Source organism: Oncorhynchus gorbuscha, linkage group LG07 (assembly GCF_021184085.1).
Source record: "Oncorhynchus gorbuscha isolate QuinsamMale2020 ecotype Even-year linkage group LG07, OgorEven_v1.0, whole genome shotgun sequence".
NCBI lineage: Eukaryota > Metazoa > Chordata > Actinopteri > Salmoniformes > Salmonidae > Oncorhynchus > Oncorhynchus gorbuscha.
In genome coordinates this window covers 5,872,145-5,896,948 of record NC_060179.1, presented here as the reverse complement: position 1 = coordinate 5,896,948, position 24,804 = coordinate 5,872,145, and the positions used below count along the sequence as shown (strand labels likewise).

Here is a 24,804-nt window from a genome sequence, read left to right as displayed (position 1 = left end):
CACAATACCTGTTTCAATACACAGAGACAATATCCCTGATCTGACCTGTTTCAATGGGTAGAGACAATATCCCTGATCTGACCTGTTTCAATGGGTAGAGACAATATCCCTGATCTGACCTGTTTCAATGGGTAGAGACAATATCCCTGATCTGACCTGTTTCAATGGGTAGAGACAATATCCCTGATCTGACCTGTTTCAATGGGTAGAGACAATATCCCTGATCTGACCCGTTTCAATGGGTAGAGACAATATCCCTGATCTAACCTGTTTCAATACGCAGAGACAATATCCCTGATCTGACCTGTTTCAATACGCAGAGACAATATCCCTGATCTGACCTGTTTCAATACACAGAGGCAATATCCCTGATCTGACCTGTTTCAATACACAGAGGCAATATCCCTGATCTGACCTGTTTCAATACGCAGAGACAATATCCCTGATCTGACCTGTTTCAATATCCCCGATCTGACCTGTTTCAATACGCAGAGACAATATCCCTGATCTTACCCGTTTCAACACCAATCGGTACGGTATTCATTAACACGCACACAAGCAATTGGTACTTTGTAAAACGACTGGATTGCTTGATAAAAGACCGGGGGGTTGATGGGACATTTTAACAAACTATAGGCTAAAAGATCCCCCATTTACTAAATCAAATTGCTTTCTGGAAATCAATGAAACGTGCAAAAGTAGGCTTCTCTTCACGTAGTCTATTTCTGACTATTGTACCGACCGAAAAGAGATTATCTGTACAGGCTCTGGATTTATGAAAAACAATTTGTTCTTCCACCAGAATGTTTTGATCCTCAAAAAGATCAGCCTATTGGAGGATGGATGAATATGGATAAATATAATTTATAGATCGTACTTATTAATAATAAATAATATAATAATAATATAATAATATATGCCATTTAGCAGACGCTTTTATCCAAAGCGACTTACAGTCATGTGTGCATACATTCTACGTATGAGTGGTCCCGGGGATCGAACCCACTACCCTGGCGTTACAAGCGCCATGCTCTACCAACTGAGCTACAGAAGACCCCCAGAAGACCCCCAGAAGATAATTTATAGATCGTACTTATTAAACATATGCCTCTATAGTTCAGTGGTACTCTTCGTTATTTGAAGTTTTGGGAATGGAATTCACTATAGACTCATACCAAGTGGATGGCAGTATACTGAACTCACACACTATAGACTCATACCCAGTGGATGGCAGTATACTGTACTCATACCCAGTGGATGGCAGTATACTGAACTCATACACTATAGACTCATACCAAGTGGATGGCAATATACTGAACTCATACCCAGTGGATGGCAGTATACTGAACTCATACACTATAGACTCATACCAAGTGGATGGCAGTATACTGAACTCATACACTATAGACTCATACCCAGTGGATGGCAGTATACTGAACTCATACACTAGAGACTCATACCCAGTGGATGGCAGCATACTGTACTCATACCCTATAGACTCATACCAAGTGGATGGCAGTATACTGAACTCATACCCAGTGGATGGCAGTATACTGAACTCATTCCCTATAGACTCATACCAAGTGGATGGCAGTATACTGTACTCATACCCTATAGACTCATACCAAGTGGATGGCAGTATACTGAACTCATACACTATGGACTCATACCAAGTGGATGGCAGTATACTGAACTCATTCCCTATAGACTCATACCAAGTGGATGGCAGTATACTGAACTCATTCCCTATAGACTCATACCAAGTGGATGGCAGCATACTGAACTCATTCCCTATGGACTCATACCAAGTGGATGGCAGTATACTGAACTCATTCCCTATGGACTCATACCAAGTGGATGGCAGTATACTGAACTCATTCCCTATAGATTCATACCCAGTGGATGGCAGTATACTGTACTCATACCCTATAGACTCATACCCAGTGGATGGCAGTATACTGTACTCATACCCTATAGATTCATACCAAGTGGATGGCAGTATACTGTACTCATACCCTATAGATTCATACCAAGTGGATGGCAGTATACTGAACTCATTCACTATAGATTCATACCAAGTGGATGGCAGCATACTGAACTCATTCACTATAGATTCATACCAAGTGGATGGCAGTATACTGTACTCATACCCTATAGACTCATACCCAGTGGATGGCAGTATACTGAACTCATACCCTATAGACTCATACCCAGTGGATGGCAGTATACTGAACTCATTCCCTATAGATTCATACCAAGTGGATGGCAGTATACTGTACTCATACCCTATAGACTCATACCCAGTGGATGGCAGTATACTGAACTCATACCCTATAGACTCATACCCAGTGGATGGCAGTATACTGAACTCATACCCTATAGACTCATACCCAGTGGATGGCAGTATACTGTACTCATACCCTATAGATTCATACCAAGTGGATTGGCAGTATACTGAACTCATACCCTATAGACTCATACCCAGTGGATGGCAGTATACTGAACTCATACCCTATAGACTCATACCCAGTGGATGGCAGTATACTGAACTCATACCCTATAGACTCATACCCAGTGGATGGTACTCATACCCTATAGACTCATACCCAGTGGATGGCAGTATACTGAACTCATACCCTATAGACTCATACCCAGTGGATGGCAGTATACTGTACTCATACCCTATAGACTCATACCCAGTGGATGGCAGTATACTGTACTCATACCCTATAGACTCATACCCAGTGGATGGCAGTATACTGAACTCATACCCTATAGACTCATACCCAGTGGATGGCAGTATACTGTACTCATACCCTATAGACTCATACCCAGTGGATGGCAGTATACTGAACTCATACCCTATAGACTCATACCCAGTGGATGGCAGTATACTGAACTCATACCCTATAGACTCATACCCAGTGGATGGCAGTATACTGTACTCATACCCTATAGATTCATACCAAGTGGATTGGCAGTATACTGAACTCATACCCTATAGACTCATACCCAGTGGATGGCAGTATACTGAACTCATACCCTATAGACTCATACCCAGTGGATGGCAGTATACTGAACTCATACCCTATAGACTCATACCCAGTGGATGGCAGTATACTGTACTCATACCCTATAGATTCATACCAAGTGGATGGCAGTATACTGTACTCATACCCTATAGACTCATACCCAGTGGATGGCAGTATACTGAACTCATACCCTATAGATTCATACCAAGTGGATTGGCAGTATACTGAACTCAAAAACACAATTGAAGAAAATCATACAGGTTAATTAATTTAGGGGATTTTAAAACTTCATTCGGCAGCTCATTAATGCCACACACTTTCCCATTTTTTTCACAGCGTCAATCACCTTAACTAACCTCTTGGTGTTAGATGATGATAACGGTCCCGTTCCCGGGCTGGGCGTCACTACAGGTTAACCTCTGCCGCAGACAGCTCCTCATTAAGTACAGGGTACATGCATAAAAGAGGGCTCCATTTTAGTTCTCAGGGAACATATGTCTTCATCAAATTCTTCCTCAAAATATGCCACCTTTTTCGTTTCCTGAGAACAAACTAGCAAACTCCTTAAGTACCCAAATCAGATGTATTTATATAGTCCTTCGTACATCAGCTGATATCTCAAAGTGCTATACAGAAACCCAGCCTAAAACCCCAAACAGCAAGCAATGCAGGTGTAGAAGCACGGTGGCTAGGAAAAACTCCCTAGAAAGGCCAAAACTTAGGAAGAAACCTAGAGAGGAACCAGGCTATGTGGGGTGGCCAGTCCTCTTCTGGCTGTGGCGGGTGGAGATTATAACAGAACATGGCCAAGATGTTCAAATGTTCATAAATGACCAGCATGGTCGAATAATAATAGGGCAGAACAGTTGAAACTGGAGCAGCAGCACGGTCAGGTGGAAGTTGAAACTGGAGCAGCAGCACAGCCAGGTGGACTGGGGACAGTCCCTGCTCTTCCATTGGAATTTTCTTATGTCGTTTGGGTTCTAACTTGTTTATTTGGCTCCAAAACGGTTGAGGATATCTTGTCTGCATCTCCTCAAGGTGTAAAAAAAACTGTGAAGGACCTCGGCGTTACTCTGGACCTTGAGCTCTCTTTTGACGAACATATCAAGATTGTTTCAAGGACAGCTTTTTTTCCATCTGCGTAACAGTGCAAAGATCAGACATTTTCTGTCCAAAATTGATGCAGAAAAATGTATCCATGCTTTTGTCACTTCTAGGTTCGACTACTGCAAAACTTCAGTTAGTGCTAAACACGGCTGCTAGAATCGTGACTAGAATCATATTATCATTATCATACCATGTTATCATCCTGACTAGAACCATATCATATTACTCCAGTTCTAGTCTCCCTACAATGGCTTCCTGTTAAGGCAAGGGCTGATTTCAAGGTTTTACTGCTAACGTACAAAATATTGCTCCTATCGATCTTTCCGATTTGGTCATGACATACATACCTACACACACGCTACGGTCACAAGACGCAGGCCTCCTAGTCTTTATTGAAGACTCATCTCTACAGTGGGTCAAATGATTGAGTGTAGTCTGGCCCAGGAGTGGGAAGGTGAACGGAATGGCTCTGGAGCAACGCACCACCCTTGCTGTCTCTGCCTGGCCGGTTCCCCTCTCTCCACTGGGATTCTCTGCCTCTAACCCTATTACAGGGGTCGAGTCACTGGCTTACTGGTGCTCTTCCATGCCGTCCGTAGGAGGGGTGTGTCACTTGAGTGGGTTGAGTTGCTGACGTGGTCTTCCTGTCTGGGTTGGCGTCCCCCCCTTGGGTTGTGCCGTGGCGGAGATCTTTGTGGGCTATACTCAGCCTTGTCTCAGAATGGTAAGTTGGTGGTTGAAGTTCTCTCTAGTGGTGTGGGGGCTGTGCTTTGGCAAAGTGGGTGGGGTTATATCCTGCCTGTTTGGCTCTGTCAGGGGGTATCGTCGGATGGGGCCACAGTGTCTCCTGACCCCTCCTGTCTCCTGACCCCTTATGCTGCAGTAGTTTGTGTCAGGGTCAGTCTGTTATATCTGGAGTACTTCTCCAGTGTGAATTTAAGTATGCTCTCTCTAATTCTCTATTTCTCTCTCTCGGGGGCCCTGAGCCCTAGGACCATGCCTCAGGACTACCTGGCATGATGACTCCTTGCTGTCCCCAGTCCACCTGGTCGTGCTGCTGCTCCAGTTTCAACTGTTCTGCCTGCGGCTATGGAACCCTGACTTGTTCACTAGACGTGCTACCGGTCCCAGACCTGCTGTTTTCAACTCTCTAGAGACAGCAGGAGCGGTAGAGATACTCTCAATGATCGGCTATAAAAAGCCAACTGACATGTACTCCTGAGGTGCTGACCTGTTGCACCCTCGACAACTACTATGATTATTATTATTTGACCCTGCTGGTCATTTATGAACATTTGAACATCTTGGCCATGTTCTGTTATAATCTCCAGCCAGAAGAGGACTGGCTACCCCTCATAGCCTGGTTCCTCTCTAGGTTTCTTCCTAGGTTTTGGACTTTCTAGGGAGTTTTTCCCAGCCACCGTGCTTCTGCACCTGCATTACTTGCTGTTTGGGGTTTCAGGCTGGGTTTCTGTACAGCACTTTGAGATATCAGCTGATGTACAAAGGGCTTTATAAATAAATTTGATTTGATTTTGTCACACATATCGCTGTTTTGAAGCCTCTGTTGAAGCAATGCTGTGTTTTTCACTGCCTTTTATGTACTCAAACTACACATTTGGTTAGTAAGACCTTGCAGAGTATTTTCCAGCCCAGTTTATCAGACAGGTAGAAAAGGTCTCTCTACAAGCCAATATTCTAATTTCACTGCCAACATATCCTTTCAATATTAGCCAGATAAAAAAAAATGTTAAAACCATATTTGTTTTCAAAAATGACCAACTGCCTTTTCTTGTTGGCACAATAATATATTTTTTTATGTCCATCTTTTGAATTTAGCCAACGTTTCGAAAAGTGGGCTTTTATTTTGAAAGTTCTCTCATTACCAGACCTACGTGACGTCGTTATTTGTGCTGCTGGCAGAACACTAGTAAAAGTATCCACGCTGGACTGTCTTTCTTGCACAATATTGTATCCAGCCAAACTGCAACATTGTAACGTTAGCCGCTTAAATGTTACAATCTCAGAATCTATTTAGCGTTCCAGTTGGTACTACAAAGATTGCAATGCGAGGTATACCAAATTATTTATAATTTTACAAGTGGCTCCTAGACTAGAAAAGGAACCATGTGGAAATGGTGGTCAGTTGTACAGCTATAATAATAGTAGGCCACTACACGCCTTTTCAACTCAAAGACACGACAATAGATACACTAAAATAGAGACACTAAAATAGAGACACTATGGGATTCATCACTAGAGGAAGAAGCATAGGGGAGTTGAGCAACCATGTCCACTTTCTAGAGGCTGACGTGACGGTTCAGCATCTTCTTCTCTCCCCAGTTGAGTTGACACATCGTAGCTTTACGGGTCACATTATTTGGAAAGCTTAGTTCTTACCCCTCGGACATGTGGACGAGACCTACCTCAAACATCAACCCGAGGAGGAACACCATAGCAACACAGGAAACAATATCTGCATGGTTCTGGATGATAAACTCGTGGCTCAACACCGGCGGGTTCTTGTTGGTCTTTTTGCGGAATCCCATTTTGGACGGTTTCCAAAACGGGAACTTTTAGCGACCGGCGCAACTCAAAAGCAGAGAGTGAATAGATATGATCAAGTATTCGGTATTGTTATCTGTCCGTCTTCGACAGCTCTTAACGCAAGCCAGTCTTCCTCCTTGCTCCTCTCTCTCACTCAAACACGGGTCAGCAAATGACTCTAGCGAGCTGCTCTTCTTCTTGTGGGAGGATCTCAGCCGACGCGCGTCGTCGGTAGAGCGGAGCGGTTTACCGCCCCCTACATGTCTGGAGTGCAGAGACCGTTGGTTTTACGTGCCTTCCTCTTCACAACCCCGACAGGTGATAGTCAATCGAAACCATTTTTTAAGATCGACTGGATAAGATATATTAAATCGAAACCGTTAACAGGATTTCCTGGATAAGTGCTAAAAAGACAACCCATGCACGTTATTTTGCATAGATGAATACTAGCCCATAGCGTTCATAGACTCAACACATCTTTTAGTGTCTTTTAATGATCTTATGATCTTATGTGTTTTGTCAAGAGCCCCAATGCTCGTTCTGAACTTTACAAAAAAAATACAAAATGAAAACATAAGGAAGATATCTTTCATATTAAAAGGTTAAATTAGGACACGCCTTTATAGGGTTAGTGTTCCCACACGGCCATATAACCCATGTTACAGCTCTTGTTTACCTACAGGGAAGAACGTTGTTGTTTTTCGTGGAGGAATACATCTGCTACTTGTGTCACAGTTTACTCACACCTCACAGTACGGTTCGTAGGGTTTACTCACACCTCACAGTACGGTTCGTAGGGTTTACTCACACCTCACAGTACGGTTCGTAGGGTTTACTCACACCTCACAGTACGGTTCGTAGGGTTTACTCACACCTCACAGTACGGTTCGTAGGGTTTACTCACACCTCACAGTACGGTTCATAGGGTTTAGGTCAGGGTTTAGTTAAGGTTATGTTTCATAGACAGTTAGTTTAAATGTGGCGTTATTGAACATCTACGGACCATCTACTTGGGACAATCCATGTAAAGACTTTCCTTATAATATTCTGCAATTATCTTTAAAATGTCTGGAACAACTAACTTAATGTTAGGGGCGGCAGGGTAGCCTAGTGGTTAGAGTGTAGAGGAGGTGGCCTAATGGTTAGAGTGTAGAGGAGGTGGCCTAGTGGTTAGGGTGTAGAGGAGGTGGCCTAGTGGTTAGAGTGGCCTAGTGGTTAGAGTGTAGAGGAGGTGGCCTAATGGTTAGAGGGTAGAGGAGGTGGCCTAGTGGTTAGAGTGTAGAGGAGGTGGCCTAGTGGTTAGAGTGTAGAGGAGATGGCCTAGTGGTTAGAGTGTAGAGGAGGCGGCCTAGTGGTTAGAGTGTAGAGGAGGTGGCCTAGTGGTTAGAGTGGCCTAGTGGTTAGAGTGTAGAGGAGGTGGCCTAGTGGTTAGAGTGTAGAGGAGGTGGCCTAGTGGTTAGAGTGTAGAGGAGATGGCCTAGTGGTTAGAGTGTAGAGGAGGTGGCCTAGTGGTTAGAGTGTAGAGGAGGTGGCCTAGTGGTTAGTGTAGAGGAGATGGCCTAGTGGTTAGAGTGTAGAGGAGGTGGCCTAGTGGTTAGAGTGTAGAGGAGGTGGCAGGGTGGCCTAGTGGTTAGAGTGTAGAGGAGGTGGCAGGGTAGCCTAGTGGTTAGAGTGTAGAGGAGGTGGCAGGGTGGCCTAGTGGTTAGAGTGTAGAGGAGGTGGCCTAGTGGTTAGAGTGTAGAGGAGGTGGCCTAGTGGTTAGAGTGTAGAGGAGGTGGCCTAGTGGTTAGAGTGTAGAGGAGGTGGCCTAGTGGTTAGAGTGTAGAGGAGGTGGCCTAGTGGTTAGAGTGTAGAGGAGGTGGCCTAGTGGTTAGAGTGTAGAGGAGGTGGCAGGGTGGTCTAGTGGTTAGAGTGTAGAGGAGGTGGCAGGGTGGCCTAGTGGTTAGAGTGTAGAGGTGGCAGGGTGGCCTAGTGGTTAGAGTGGGTGGGCGGCAGGGTAGCCTAGTGGTTAGAGTGTAGAGGAGGTGGCCTAGTGGTTAGAGTGTAGAGGAGGTGGCCTAGTGGTTAGAGTGTAGAGGAGGTGGCCTAGTGGTTAGAGTGGGTGGGCGGCAGGGTAGCCTAGTGGTTAGAGTGGAGGGGCGGCAGGGTAGCCTAGTGGTTAGAGTGGAGGGGCGGCAGGGTAGCCTAGTGGTTAGAGTGGAGGGGTGGCAGGGTAGCCTAGTGGTTAGAGTGTTGGACTAGTAACCGGAATGTTGCAAGTTCAAACCCCTGAACTGGCAGTTAACCCACTGTTCCTAGGCCGTCATTGAAAATAATAATTTGTTCTTAACTGACTTACCTAGTTAAATAAAGATCAAATAAAAATAAAATGTTATCCCTCTACACATTGATTATGGAACCCTAATTAACCTAATGACCTGCGAGTGAAGGACTCTCTTTTCATGCAAGCTCATTTTTTTTGTCCACTTTCCCTTTCCTTGCTCTTATCCAGAGCGACTTCTCTCCTCGATTACCTTCTACCTTATCTCAAAAGGAGACGAGAGAGAGGATGGAGGAGAGAGGACGCAGGAGATGGAGGATGCAAGAGTTGAGCAAGTCCAATTGACAGGGTAGAAACCACTGCTTTGACCTGTTTCCTCAGGGATGACCACTCTTGAGTTTTTAATCCCTGAACGTCCAGAGTGGATTTAGTGCTTTACTGTCTCTGTACAGGTGTATTTTGGGTGAGAGAAACCATTTTGTTAATTTTTTTAAATGGATATATCTGCCTCTTTCCTGTTTTCTACCTGACCGTGTCCATATAAATGGACCTAGAACTTATGGTTCTAATACGTGTTAAAATACTGAGTCTTCTGTGTGACCCAGAAAAAGGTGCGTTTGAGTAGATTAGAAACAACCCACATTTCAATTGAAGTAGTGCCGTTGAGTTGTACTTTAGGTTTGCTCTTTCATTTCCTTCAAACTAATTAGGGTCAGATCCTTGGAGAATAATATCTCAGAAATGAACTGTGTTAAGAGACAGACAGACAGACAGACAGACAGACAGACAGACAGACAGACAGACAGACAGACAGACAGACAGACAGACAGACAGACAGACAGACAGACAGACAGACAGACAGACAGACAGACAGACCAGAGAGACAGACCAGAGAGACAGACCAGAGAGACAGACCAGAGAGACAGACCAGAGAGACAGACCAGAGACAGACCAGACAGACCAGAGAGACAGACCAGAGAGACAGACCAGAGAGACAGACCAGAGAGACAGACCAGAGAGACAGACCAGAGAGACAGACCAGAGAGACAGACCAGAGACAGACCAGAGACAGACCAGAGAGACAGACCAGACAGAGACAGACCAGAGACAGACCAGAGACAGACAGAGACAGACCAGAGAGACAGACCAGAGAGACAGACCAGAGAGACAGACCAGAGAGACAGACCAGGAGACAGACACAGAGAGACAGATAGGACAGACCAGAGAGACAGACCAGAGAGACAGACCAGAGAGACAGACCAGAGAGACAGACCAGAGACAGACCAGAGAGACAGACCAGAGAGACAGACCAGAGAGACAGACCAGAGAGACAGACCAGAGACAGACCAGAGAGACAGACCAGAGAGACAGACCAGAGAGACAGACCAGAGAGACAGACCAGAGACAGACCAGAGAGACAGACCAGAGAGACAGACCAGAGAGACAGACCAGAGACAGACCAGAGAGACAGACCAGAGAGACAGACCAGAGAGACAGACCAGAGACAGACCAGAGAGACAGACCAGAGACAGACCAGAGAGACAGACCAGAGACAGACCAGAGAGACAGACCAGAGAGACAGACCAGAGAGACAGACCACAGACCAGAGAGACAGACCAGAGAGACAGACCAGAGAGACAGACCAGAGAGACAGACCAGAGAGACAGACCAGAGAGACAGACCAGAGAGACAGACCAGAGAGACAGACCAGAGAGACAGACCAGAGAGACAGACCAGAGAGACAGACCAGACAGACCAGAGAGACAGACCAGAGAGACAGACCAGACAGACCAGACAGACCAGAGAGACAGACCAGAGAGACAGACCAGAGAGACAGACCAGAGAGACAGACCAGAGAGACAGACCAGAGACAGACCAGAGAGACAGACCAGACAGACCAGAGAGACAGACCAGACAGACCAGAGAGACAGACCAGAGACAGACCAGAGAGACAGACCAGAGCCAGAGACAGACCAAGACAGACCAGAGAGACAGACCAGAGACAGACCAGAGAGACAGACCAGAGAGACAGACCAGAGACAGACCAGAGAGACAGACCAGAGAGACAGACCAGAGAGACAGACAGAGACAGACCAGAGAGACAGACCAGAGAGACAGACCAGAGAGACAGACCAGAGAGACAGACCAGAGAGACAGACCAGAGAGACAGACCAGAGAGACAGACCAGAGACAGACCAGAGAGACAGACAGACCAGAAGACAGACCAGAGAGACAGACCAGAGAGACAGACCAGAGAGACAGACCAGAGAGACAGACCAGAGAGACAGACCAGAGAGACAGACCAGAGAGACAGACCAGAGAGACAGACCAGAGAGACAGACCAGAGAGACAGACCAGAGAGACAGACCAGAGAGACAGACCAGAGAGACAGACCAGAGAGACAGACCAGAGAGACAGACCAGAGACAGACCAGAGACAGACCAGAGAGACAGACCAGAGAGACAGACCAGAGAGACAGACCAGAGACAGACCAGAGAGACAGACCAGAGAGACAGACCAGAGAGACAGACCAGAGACAGACCAGAGAGACAGACCAGAGAGACAGACCAGAGAGACAGACCAGAGAGACAGACCAGAGACAGACCAGAGAGACAGACCAGAGAGACAGACCAGAGAGACAGACCAGAGAGACAGACCAGAGAGACAGACCAGAGAGACAGACCAGAGACAGACCAGAGAGACAGACCAGAGAGACAGACCAGAGAGACAGACCAGAGAGACAGACCAGAGAGACAGACCAGAGAGACAGACCAGAGAGACAGACCAGAGACAGACCAGAGAGACAGACCAGAGAGACAGACCAGAGAGACAGACCAGAGAGACAGACCAGAGACAGACCAGAGAGACAGACCAGAGAGACAGACCAGAGAGACAGACCAGAGAGACAGACCAGAGACAGACCAGAGAGACAGACCAGAGAGACAGACCAGAGAGACAGACCAGAGAGACAGACCAGAGAGACAGACCAGAGAGACAGACCAGAGACAGACAGACCAGAGACAGACCAGAGAGACAGACCAGAGAGACAGAGAGACAGACCAGAGAGACAGACCAGAGACAGACCAGAGAGACAGACCAGAGAGACAGACCAGAGAGACAGACCAGAGAGACAGACCAGAGACAGACCAGAGAGACAGACCAGAGAGACAGACCAGAGAGACAGACCAGAGAGACAGACCAGAGAGACAGACCAGAGACAGACCAGAGAGACAGACCAGAGAGACAGACCAGAGAGACAGACCAGAGAGACAGACCAGAGAGACAGACCAGAGAGACAGACCAGAGAGACAGACCAGAGAGACAGACCAGAGAGACAGACCAGAGAGACAGACCAGAGACAGACCAGAGAGACAGACCAGAGAGACAGACCAGAGAGACAGACCAGAGAGACAGACCAGAGAGACAGACCAGAGAGACAGACCAGAGAGACAGACCAGAGAGACAGACCAGAGAGACAGACCAGAGAGACAGACCAGAGAGACAGACCAGAGACAGACCAGAGAGACAGACCAGAGAGACAGACCAGAGAGACAGACCAGAGAGACAGACCAGAGAGACAGACCAGAGAGACAGACCAGAGAGACAGACCAGAGAGACAGACCAGAGACAGACCAGAGAGACAGACCAGAGAGACAGACCAGAGAGACAGACCAGAGAGACAGACCAGAGAGACAGACCAGAGCAGACCAGAGAGACAGACCAGAGACAGACCAGAGAGACAGACCAGAGAGACAGACCAGAGAGACAGACCAGAGAGACAGACCAGAGACACCAGAGAGACAGACCAGAGAGACAGACCAGAGAGACAGACCAGAGAGACAGACCAGAGAGACAGACCAGAGAGACAGACCAGAGAGACAGACCAGAGAGACAGACCAGAGAGACAGACCAGAGAGACAGACCAGAGAGACAGACCAGAGAGACAGACCAGAGACAGACCAGAGAGACAGACCAGAGAGACAGACCAGAGAGACAGACCAGAGAGACAGACCAGAGAGACAGACCAGAGACAGACCAGAGAGACAGACCAGAGAGACAGACCAGAGAGACAGACCAGAGAGACAGACCAGAGACAGACCAGAGAGACAGACCAGAGAGACAGACCAGAGAGACAGACCAGAGAGACAGACAGAGAGACAGACCAGAGAGACAGACCAGAGAGACAGACCAGAGACAGACCAGAGAGACAGACCAGAGACAGACCAGAGAGACAGACCAGAGACAGACCAGAGAGACAGACCAGAGAGACAGACCAGAGAGACAGACCAGAGAGACAGACCAGAGACAGACCAGAGAGACAGACCAGAGAGACAGACCAGAGAGACAGACCAGAGACAGACCAGAGAGACAGACCAGAGAGACAGACCAGAGAGACAGACCAGAGAGACAGACCAGAGAGACAGACCAGAGAGACAGACCAGAGAGACAGACCAGAGAGACAGACCAGAGAGACAGACCAGAGAGACAGACCAGAGACAGACAGACAGAGGAACAGACAGACAGAGGAACAGACACAGATAGGATAGGATAAGTGGTCCTTCTGTAGCTCAGTTGGTAGAGCATGGCGCTTGTAACGCCAGGGTAGTGGGTTCGATTCCCGGGACCACCCATACGTAGAATGTATGCACACATGACTGTAAGTCGCTTTGGATAAAAGCGTCTGCTAAATGGCATATATTATTATAAGTAATCCTTCTCACCCCCCTTCCCCTTTAAGATTTAGATGCACTATTGTAAAGTGACTGTTCCACTGGATGTCATAAGGTGAATGCACCAATTTGTAAGTCGCTCTGGATAAGAGCGTCTGCTAAATGACTTAAATGTGAATGTGACAGACAGACAGACAGACAGACAGACAGACAGACAGACAGACAGACAGACAGACAGACAGACAGACAGACAGACAGACAGACAGACAGACAGACAGACAGACAGACAGACAGACAGACAGACAGACAGACAGACAGACAGACAGACAGACAGACAGACAGACAGACAGACAGACAGACAGACAGACAGACAGACAGACAGACAGACAGACAGACAGACAGACACTGGCCAGGAAGACAGACAGACACTGGCCAGGAAGACAGACAGACACAGGCCAGGAAGACAGACAGACACAGGCCAGGAAGACAGACAGACACAGGCCAGGAAGACAGACAGATACTAGACTGACGGACAGAACGGACCAAACCGACCTCAAAAAGCACAAATCGCTCAGCACTAAGTCTTGGTGAACCCTGTGATTTTACACAACTACACTTCATGTATGTACTTCTTTGACACCCTTTGTACGCAAAAAGTACACCAAACACACACACACAAACACACACGCACGCAGCACGCACACACACACACAAACACACACACACATGACACACACACAACACACACACACACACAACACACAAACACACACACACACAACACACACACACACACACACAAACACACACACACACACACACACAATAAAATGAATAAACATACACACACACGCACACACACACACCAAACACACACACACACACACGCACACACACACAAAACACACACACACACACACACACACACACACACACACACACACACACACACACACACACACACACACACACACACACACACACACACACACACACACACACACACACACACACACACACACACACACACACACAACACACACACACACACACACCCCAAACACACACACACCCCAAACACACACACACACACACACACACACACACACACACACACACACACACACACACACACACACACACACACACACACACACACACACACACACACACACACACACACACACACACACACACACACACACACACACACACACACACACACACACACACACAAACACAAACACACCCAAACACACACACACCCAAACATACACCCAAACTCTCTCACACTCAGCGCTGCATTCACAGAGTTATCAGAGCGTGTGATGAGTGATGACATCATTGGCACACCTAAAACCTGAAACGAAATCTGAACAATTTTGAGAATGTGTACTTCTCTTTGTGGTATTTACAGTAGACCGGTGCCTCGAGTTGACTCACGTGTGTCTGTCTGCGTGTGAACATTTGTAGAGAAATTGGCTAATTGAGAAATTACCTCTCACACACACACACATCAACTCACATGTCAGTGGTCTACCACACACACACACACACACACACACACACACACACACACACACACACACACACACACACACACACACACACACACACACACACACACACACACACACACACACACACACACACACACACAGCCCAGGCGTTGAATCCATAATGACGTATGATTGTGGGTGTTGATTACGGTTGTCACCGCTAGGGTGGAGCACCAGAAGAGAGGGACTTTGGAGCAGTGTGCCTTTGGAGCAGTGTGCCTTTGGAGCAGTGTGCCTTTGGAGCAGTGTGCCTTTGGAGCAGTGTGACTTTGGAGCAGTGTGCCTTTGGAGCAGTGTGACTTTGGAGCAGTGTGCCTTTGGAGCAGTGTGACTTTGGAGCAGTGTGCCTTTGGAGCAGTGTGCCTTTGGAGCAGTGTGCCTTTGGAGCAGTGTGCCTTTGGAGCAGTGTGCCTTTGGAGCAGTGTGCCTTTGGAGCAGTGTGCCTTTGGAGCAGTGTGCCTTTGGAGCAGTGTGCCTGGTCATTTGGTTCACTGACAGGACTAGTGAAGACACACCGGTGAGTACCACTGTGCTTCACTTCTAGAAAATATTGAACAATCTATTTCTGTTGTTGTTGTTGTTGTCTTTTATCAATCTTTGTTCTGACAACTTCCACTTGAGAGAGTTACAATGACCGAAGAAACCGTAAAAGAAGTGTAAACATTTTTTTTCTTCAATGATTTAACCTCGTTAAATAAAGGTAATTTTTTTTAATAAAATGAATAAATGTGGTGAGATGTAAGAGACAGATAGTTGACTGGCATTCATGTAAAAACAATGTTTAATAGACTTGAATGATGAGGTGGTTATTCAGTGGAAAAGTCACACATGGTTTAAAAAGGGTTTATTTTGTAAAAGTTTTGTATTACCTCTCACTATTAGTCTATTATATTACCTGTCTCTATTACAGTCTATTATATTACCTGTCTCTATTAGTCTATTATATTACCTGTCTCTATTAGTCCATTACATTACCTCTCACTATTAGTCCATTACATTACCTCTCACTATTAGTCTATTACATTACATGTGTCTACTACATTACCATCTCTATTAGTCTATTACATTACCTGTCCCTATTAGTCTATTACATTACCTGTCTCTATTAGTCTATTACATTACCTGTCCCTATTAGTCTATTACATTACCTCTCACTATTAGTCTATTACATTACCTGTCCCTATTAGTTAGGCCTTTCTAGGGAGTTTTCCCTAGCCACCGTGCTTTTACACCTGCATTGTTTGCTGTTTGGGGTTTTAGGCTGGGTTTCTGTACAGCACTTTGAGATATCAGCTGATGTACGAAGGGCTATATAAATACATTTGATTTGAAATTTGATTTATTACATTACCTGTCTCTATTACCCCTCTCACTATTAGTCTATTACATTACCTGTCTCTACTACATTACCCACCTCTATTAGTCTATTACATTACCTGTCTCTATTACCCCTCTCACTATTAGTCTATTACATTACCTGTCTCTACTACATTACCCACCTCTATTAGTCTATTACATTACCTGTCTCTATTACCCCTCTCACTATTAGTCTATTACATTACCTGTCCCTATTAGTCTATTACATTACCTGTCCCTATTAGTCTATTACATTACCTGTCCCTATTAGTCTATTACATTACCTGTCCCTATTAGTCTATTACATTACCTGTCCCTATTAGTCTATTACATTACCTGTCTCTATTATCCTCTCACTATTAGTCTATTACATTACCTGTCTCTACTACATTACCCACCTCTATTAGTCTATTACATTACCTGTCTCTATTAGTCTATTACATTACCTCTCACTATTAGTCTATTACATTACCTCTCACTATTAGTCTATTACATTACCTCTCACTATTAGTCTATTACATTACCTCTCACTATTAGTCTATTACATTACCTCTCACTATTAGTCTATTACATTACCTGTCTCTATTACCCCTCTCACTATTAGTCTATTACATTACCTGTCTCTACTACATTACCCACCTCTATTAGTCTATTACATTACCTGTTTCTATTAGTCTGTTCCCTTTCCTCTCTCTCTTTATGATGAGAAAAGTGCAGGCAAAGGTCAATCAGGGAAGCAGGCCACATCATCTGAATACATTGACAGCCATGTATGGATTTGAACGTTTACATGTTTATTTATCTGTTAATAGTTTCTCAAATATGCATGTGACTAAATTATACTAATACTTTGTCCTAATAATATTCTATACTTTGTCCTAATAATATTCTATACTTTGTCCTAATAATATTCTATACTTTGTCCTAATAATATTCTGTACTTTGTCCTAATAATATTCTGTACTTTGTCCTAATAATATTCTGTACTTTGTCCTAATAATATTCTATACTTTGTCCTAATAATATTCTATACTTTGTCCTAATAATATTCTGTACTTTGTCCTAATAATATTCTGTACTTTGTCCTAATAATATTCTATACTTTGTCCTAATAATATTCTATACTTTGTCCTAATAATATTCTATACTTTGTCCTATTAATATTCTATACTTTGTCCTAATAATATTCTGTACTTTGTCCTAATAATATTCTGTACTTTGTCCTAATAATATTCTGTACTTTGTCCTAATAATATTATATACTTTGTCCTAATAATATTCTATACTTTGTCCTAATAATATTCTATACTTTGTCCTAATAATATTCTATACTTTGTCCTATTAATATTCTATACTTTGTCCTAATAATATTCTGTACTTTGTCCTAATAATATTCTATACTTTGTCCTAATAATATTCTATACTTTGTCCTAATAATATTCTATACTTTGTCCTAATAATATTCTGTACTTCGTATACATTTACAGGCCATGAAAATCTTGTCATTTCAAACATTATTGGGGACAGAATAGTCTCGGGAAATCTCGGATCAGTCGGAACATTGTCAATTGAGGCAAACCCATCCAGAACCACCAACTCCCCAAAACAAGGGAAACCCGTCCAGAACCACCAACTCCCCAAAACAAGGCAAACCCGTCCAGAACCACCAACTCCCCAAAACAAGGGAAACCCATCCAGAACCACCAACTCCCCAAAACAAGGGAAACCCGTCCAGAAACACTAACTCCCCAAAACAAGGGAAACCCATCCAGAACCACCAACTCCCCAAAACAAGGGAAACCCGTCCAGAACCACCAACTCCCCAAAACAAGGGAAACCCGTCCAGAACCACCAACTCCCCAAAACAAGGCAAACCCATCCAGAACCACCAACTCCCCAAAACAAGGGAAACCCGTCCAGAACCACCAACTCCCCAAAACAAGGCAAACCCATCCAGAACCACCAACTCCCCAAAAACAAACTCAGCCAGTATTACCCAGCCACAGCATCTAAACTAACAAAATTCCACTTCCTCGTGCATTGAAGTCACTTGGGAGGCGAAGTGAAAATTTGATTTAAGTGGGAATTAGGATTCCTGAGCTGAAAACATGCTTCAAACAGACTCGGAGTTCACTAAAACACGATGGATCTGTACCGTCATCGGACTGGGCTTTTACCTGGTGGACATTGTGACAGACGTTGGACTAGCAGTGAAGTACTTCCTGGTTGGAAACCTGGTCTGGGCTGGGCTGACTTTACTGTTTGTGGTGGTTGGCTCAGCAGCCACACAGGTCTTCAGCTACACCTGGTACAGAGATGACACGAGGAACCCACTGGTTAATCCTGGTGGAGACAAGCTGATATCTGGGATGAATAGAGGAAGACTGATTGGACTCCATGTTTTGCAGATGGGTATCTTCACCAGGTATGTGAGGTTGAAATGTGATTACTTCTGTTATCAACTTTATAGTGACGTTGGCTGGAGATGTTCACAAGATTAGGGGTGGAAACGGACGGAATATTACTGGAAACTTTACCATTAGTTTACCAGAATTTGGGAAACTTTCAAGGATTTTATGTAAATTCTCACAAGACATATTATATAGTGGCAGTTTTTGGGGTACTTCAGATTATTATTATTATTATTTTACCTTTATTTAACCAGGCAAGTCAGTTAAGAACACATTCTTATTTTCAATGATGGCCTGGGAACAGTGGGTTAACTGCCTGTTCAGGGGCAGAACAACAGATTTGTACCTTGTCAGCTCGGGGGTTTGAACTCGCAACCTTCCGGTTACTAGTCCAACGCTCTAACCACTAGGCTACCCTGCCACCCCGATCACTGGTGTCTGTAATTATCTCTGGCACTCTGTGTGGCCTTATCACATGTCAAATATAGGAAATCATAAAAAATAAATAAGATGATTTAAAAACTAAAAGTAGAATGACAAATCTATGAAACATTATCCTAAATATAAACCATCATCATAGTGAATACCATCGGTGTTTTAATAAGAGGGTTTCAGCCTGGAGTATCCTTTTTACAATATCTATGTGTCTTTGTTGTAAATGTTTTGGTGCCAAAATGTTGGTTGTTATGAAAACAAGTAAATAGTTGGAAGAGTTGCAGAGTTAATTGAAAATAACGCCATTGTTGATTAAATGCTTATGAAATTAAATGCTTTATCAATTAAACTATTTTATCCTGAACCATATGCTCAATCTTCTAGAAACTCATGGACAATAATGACACAGATATATATATATATTTTAATACTATGTGAAAGAAAAAAAAGTTATTGAAGTATAAATGACCAGTTACCATGGATTGCCATAGATGACCTGTTAATTACTAAATTACCAGGTAGCTATCTAGCCAAAAGATATGGCTGAGTAGCCATACAACACACCTTTATTGTCATCCTGTGATTGTGCCACCGGTAACTTAGTAAGTTACAACGTTGGCGTCCACAAATTGTTTGGTTAGTTGAAGCTCAAAGGCAGATAGCGATATTGAGTCGTTTCGTCGTACCATCCGAAAGGGGATCTATGTCTATTCACTTGTATAACCTGTGGATCGTTTTGTACACCAAATATTCTCCATTCAGATTGAAAATGTCTTCCTGAACTCGATTTAATGTCGTGAAGGCAAGGATAATACGCATACGGTGTGTTTTATGAAAAATAATTTTCACCCACAATGTAACAGTGGCTAATACTTGTCCCGGATGTTTACGTATCGCCTTCAGCCAATCAGGTTGCAGCAGTCTGTTTATCTCTACACCGACACATCTCTCTCTCTCTCTCTCTCTCTCTCTCTCTCTCTCTCTCTCTCTCTCTCTCTCTCTCTCTCTCTCTCTCTCTCTCTCTCTCTCTCTCTCTCTCTCTCTCTCTCTCTCTCTCTCTCTCTCTCTCTCTCTCTCTCTCTCTCTCTCTCTCTCTCTCAGGTACTACCACCTGTTGAAGGCAGGATACATGGCGGTGTGGTTCAAGTCACCTGGGACTGCTGAATTCTCCAGAGAGGTCCACTTGGACCTGTTTGGTCAGGCGACCGATCTGAGCATGCTCAAACTGTTTGAGACGTTCCTGGAGAGTGTCCCTCAGCTCCTCTTCCAGATGTATATCCTGCTGGGCCATGGACACAAGTCCACAATACAATGTGAGTTGTGTGTGTATGTGTGTGTGTGACAGAGAGAGGGGGGGCAAGAGGAAGAGAGAGAGGAGAGAGAGAGGGGGAGAGAGGAGAAAGAGAGAGAGAGGAGAGAGGAGAGTGAGAGGGGGGAGAGAGAAAGGGGGGGGGGGTGAAAATCTGCAGCCACTGCCACAACTTTTGTTCTCCATTTCTCTCCACACCACACGATAACCAGACTAGAGCCTCTGGTCTGCTGCTCTCCTTGTGAGTGAATGTCTACCACAACCTCAAATATGTCACATGCTTGTCTCTCACATGCCTGTCTCTCACATGCCTGTCTCTCATAAGCCTGTCTCTCACATGCCTGTCTCTCACATGCCTGTCTCTCACATGCCTGTCTCTCACATGCCTGTCTCTCATAAGCCTGTCTCTCACATGCCTGTCTCTCACATGCCTGTCTCTCACATGCCTGTCTCTCACATGCCTGCCTCTCATAAGCCTGTCTCTCACATGCCTGTCTCTCACATGCCTGTCTCTCACATGCCTGACTCTCACATGCCTGTCTCTCACATGCCTGTCTCTCACATGCCTGTCTCTCACATGCCTGTCTCTCACATGCCTGTCTCTCAAATGCCTGTCTCTCACATGCCTGTCTCTCACATGCCTGTCTCTCACATGCCTGTCTCTCTCACATGCCAGTATTGTAAAATCCTTCTCTAATGTGTGTCTCATCTTCCCCTGTGCAGGCATCTGCATGGTGGGTTCATTCATCAACATCGCCTGGGCTATAGTGGACTACCGCCGGTGTCTCCGTCGATCCTTACCCCAGGTAATATAATAATAATATATCATATAATAATATATAATAACGTAATCATATTATCATATATATATATATATATATATAAAATAATAATAATGAATATAACATCCCCAGGTCCGAGAGATGCCTTCTGGCCTCCCTACATTCGTCTACCTCCTATACAAGCTGTTGACCATCACCGCTCACATCCTCAGCCTCAGCCTCTTCCTCGTCCTCAGCCCCTACAGTACCCTGGGAATGGCTGTCGTCTGGCTGGCCGGAACCCTCTGGGCCCATTGGGTCCGTACTGACTTCTGCACGTCTAAAGGTCTAGAGAGGCTCTATCGGATCATCGTGGGAGTCGTCCTCATATTCACCTTCTTTAACGTGAAAGGACAGGATACCAGATGGCAGATGGCTGTGTACTACGTTCTCTTTGCGTTTGTGAACCTCTCTGGTCCTTTGCTGCTGGTTCTGGTGAGGCCAGAGGTTAACGCTGCTGAGTACTTCTGGCCGGTGACTCTGCTGATATTTGGAGGGACCGTTCTAGGACTGGCCTATCTGCTCCTGTATTATACTGTCTATCACCCCAGAGGGAGGAGTCTACAGGCAGATGAGCTGGATGGACACATGGGACTGGAGAGAGAACCAGATACAACGCTGAGAATGAGGAACTTCCTACAGCTCTGAGGCTCACCTTCCTATTCGCCACATATTCAATGGAGGAGTTAAAAGGACAATCAGTCATTTGAAAAACAACAAAGGTGTCACCCAGACACGTTGTTCTGTGAAACAGCTAAGGGGGATGGGTTGGAGAAATGTAACTGCTAAGACAAACTCTGGTTGGTGGACTGTCTATTTGATGGACTGTCTAGTTGGTGGACTGTCTAGTTGGTGGACTGTCTAGTTGATGGACTGTCTAGTTGATGGACTGTCTAGTTGGTGGACTGTCTAGCTGGTGGACTGTCTAGTTGGTGGACTGTCTAGTTGGTGGACTGTCTAGCTGGTGGACTGTCTAGCTGATGGACTGTCTAGTTGGTGGACTGTCTAGTTGGAGGACTGTCTAGTTGATGGACTGTCTAGTTGGAGGACTGTCTAGTTGGAGGACTGTCTAGTTGGTGGACTGTCTAGTTGATGGACAGTCTAGCTGGTGGACTGTCTAGCTGATGGACTGTCTAGTTGGTGGACTGTCTAGTTGATGGACTGTCTAGTTGGAGGACTGTCTAGTTGATGGACTGTCTAGTTGATGGACTGTCTAGTTGATGGACTGTCTAGTTGGAGGACTGTCTAGTTGGAGGACTGTCTAGTTGGTGGACTGTCTAGTTGATGGACAGTCTAGCTGGTGGACTGTCTAGCTGATGGACTGTCTAGTTGGTGGACTGTCTAGTTGATGGACTGTCTAGCTGGTGGACTGTCTAGCTGGTGGACTGTCTAGCTGGTGGACTCTGACTGTCATCCTTTCAGTTTCTAAGTCACCTCAGCCTTCTTTTATCTTATCAGTTTCGGTTCCTCCAGTCTTACAGCTGCTGCTCCCTTTACAGTAAAGCTGCAGGCTAAACAGGTTTTGTTCATTTTGTCTTGTGACATCACGTCATGTGATCGTTCTCACCGTCAGGAGATCAAAGTCTCTTTTCCTTTTTTTTGTTGCTGCTCTGAAAGACCGGAACAGGTTAAAAGGGACTGTGATGTTTGCGCCACTACAAATTCTGCCTACACATCTCAGGTCTGATGTCCTCAGCTGAGATGAATGAGAGGGACATCTTCGCGCCTCTTACATGTTGATTTATGATGTCAATACAAACACAAGGGAAACTTCCTTTTACACCTTTAAGGGGGAAGTAAGAAGACGTTGTTATGGACTCACTCAGTGATGTGTTACAGACTCTTTTATTTGCCCTTTATTTAACATTTAAGTCATTTAGCAGACGCTCTTATCCAGCGTCTTATTTAACCAGGCAAGTCAGTCAAGAACAAATTCTTATTTTTCAATGACGGTCTAGGAACAGTGGGTTAACTGGTCTAGGAACAGTGGGTTAACTGGTCTAGGAACAGTGGGTTAACTGGTCTAGGAACAGTGGGTTAACTGGTCAGTGGGTTAGGAACAGTGGGTTAACTGGTCTAGAAACAGTGGGGTTAACTGGTCTAGGAAGTTAAAACAGTGGGTTAACTGGTCTAGGAACAGTGGGGTTAACTGGTCTAGGAACAGTGGGTTAACTGGTCTAGGAACAGGAACAGTGGGTTAACTGGTCTAGGAACAGTGGGGGTTAACTGGGGTCTAGGAACAGTGGGTTAACTGGTCTAGGAACAGTGGGTTAACTGGTCTAGGAACAGTGGGTTAACTGGTCTAGGAACAGTGGGTTAACTAGGAACAGTGGGGTCTAGGAACAGTGGGTTAACTGGTCTAGGAACAGTGGGTTAACTGGTCTAGGAACAGTGGGTTAACTGGTCTAGGAACAGTGGGTTAACTGGTCTAGGAACAGTGGGTTAACTGCCTTGTTCAGAGGCAGAACGACAGATTTGTACCTTGTCAGCTCGGGGGTTAGAACTTGCAACCTTCCGGTCTAACCGCTAGGCTACCCTGCCGCCCCTGCACTCTAACCACTAGGCTGCAACCTTCCCCTGCCGCCCCTCCACTCTAACCACTAGGCTACCCTGCCGCCCCTCCCCCTCCACTCTAACCACTAGGCTACCCTGCCTAACCACTAGGCCCTCCCTCTAACCACTAGGCTACCCTGCCGCCCCTCCACTCTAACCACTAGGCTACCCTGCCGCCCCCTCCACCCTGCCGCCCTCCACTCTAACCACTAGGCTACCCTGCCGCCCCTCCACTCTAACCACTAGGCTACCCTGCCGCCCCTCCACTCTAACCACTAGGCTACCCTGCCGCCCCTCCACTCTAACCACTAGGCCACTGCCTGCCACTCTAACCCCTACCCTCCACTCCACTCTAACCACTAGGCTACCCTGGCCCCTCCACTCTAACCACTAGGCTACCCTGCCGCCCTCCACTCTAACCACTAGGCTACCCTGCCACCTCCACTCTAACCACTAGGCTACCCTGCCGCCCCTCCACTCTAACCACTAGGCTACCCTGCCGCCCCTCCACTCTAACCACTAGGCTACCCTGCCGCCCCTCCACTCTAACCACTAGGCTACCCTGCCGCCCCTCCACTCTAACCACTAGGCTACCCTGCCGCCCCTCCACTCTAACCACTAGGCCACCCTGCCTAACCACTAGGCTACACTCTAACCACTAGGCTACCCTGCCGCCCCTACACTCTAACCACTACCCTGCCGCCCCTCCACTCTAACCACTAGGCTACCCTGCCGCCCTAC

The 24,804-nt window shown here is 45.7% G+C and overlaps 2 protein-coding genes across 3 annotated transcripts in view; one reads left to right on the top strand and one right to left on the bottom strand.

Annotated features, from left to right (window-relative positions):
• The window catches only part of LOC124039453 (translocating chain-associated membrane protein 1-like 1), a 42,625-nt gene extending 35,748 nt beyond the window's left edge, over window positions 1-6,877 (bottom strand). For both annotated transcript variants that reach the window (XM_046355439.1, XM_046355438.1), the window contains exon 1: window positions 6,569-6,877. In XM_046355439.1, coding sequence (XP_046211395.1) covers window positions 6,569-6,691 — 123 coding nt within the window. In that variant the 5' untranslated portion in view covers window positions 6,692-6,877. The remainder of the gene's footprint in view (window positions 1-6,568) is intronic.
• Window positions 6,878-15,411: 8,534 nt separating this feature from the next.
• Window positions 15,412-23,462, top strand: xkr9 (XK, Kell blood group complex subunit-related family, member 9). The gene is made up of 5 exons (XM_046354968.1): window positions 15,412-15,695; window positions 18,022-18,959; window positions 20,482-20,693; window positions 21,413-21,495; window positions 21,604-23,462. The coding sequence occupies exons 2-5, from the start codon at window positions 18,643-18,645 to the stop codon at window positions 22,156-22,158; spliced, it is 1,167 nt and encodes a 388-aa protein (XP_046210924.1). The 5' UTR covers window positions 15,412-15,695; window positions 18,022-18,642; the 3' UTR covers window positions 22,159-23,462.
• The last annotated feature ends 1,342 nt before the right edge of the window (window positions 23,463-24,804 follow it).

What these genes read in the sequence shown, in the direction of transcription:
- xkr9 (XM_046354968.1), top strand. Translation starts at nt 18,643, where the DNA reads ATGCTTCAAACAGACTCGGAGTTCACTAAAACACGATGGATCTGTACC. An exon ending in CAGATGGGTATCTTCACCAG is followed by an intron (nt 18,960 to 20,481) that starts GTATGTGAGGTT and finishes TCTCTCTCTCAG; the next exon opens with GTACTACCACCTGTTGAAGG. An exon ending in TCCGTCGATCCTTACCCCAG is followed by an intron (nt 21,496 to 21,603) that starts GTAATATAATAA and finishes TAACATCCCCAG; the next exon opens with GTCCGAGAGATGCCTTCTGG.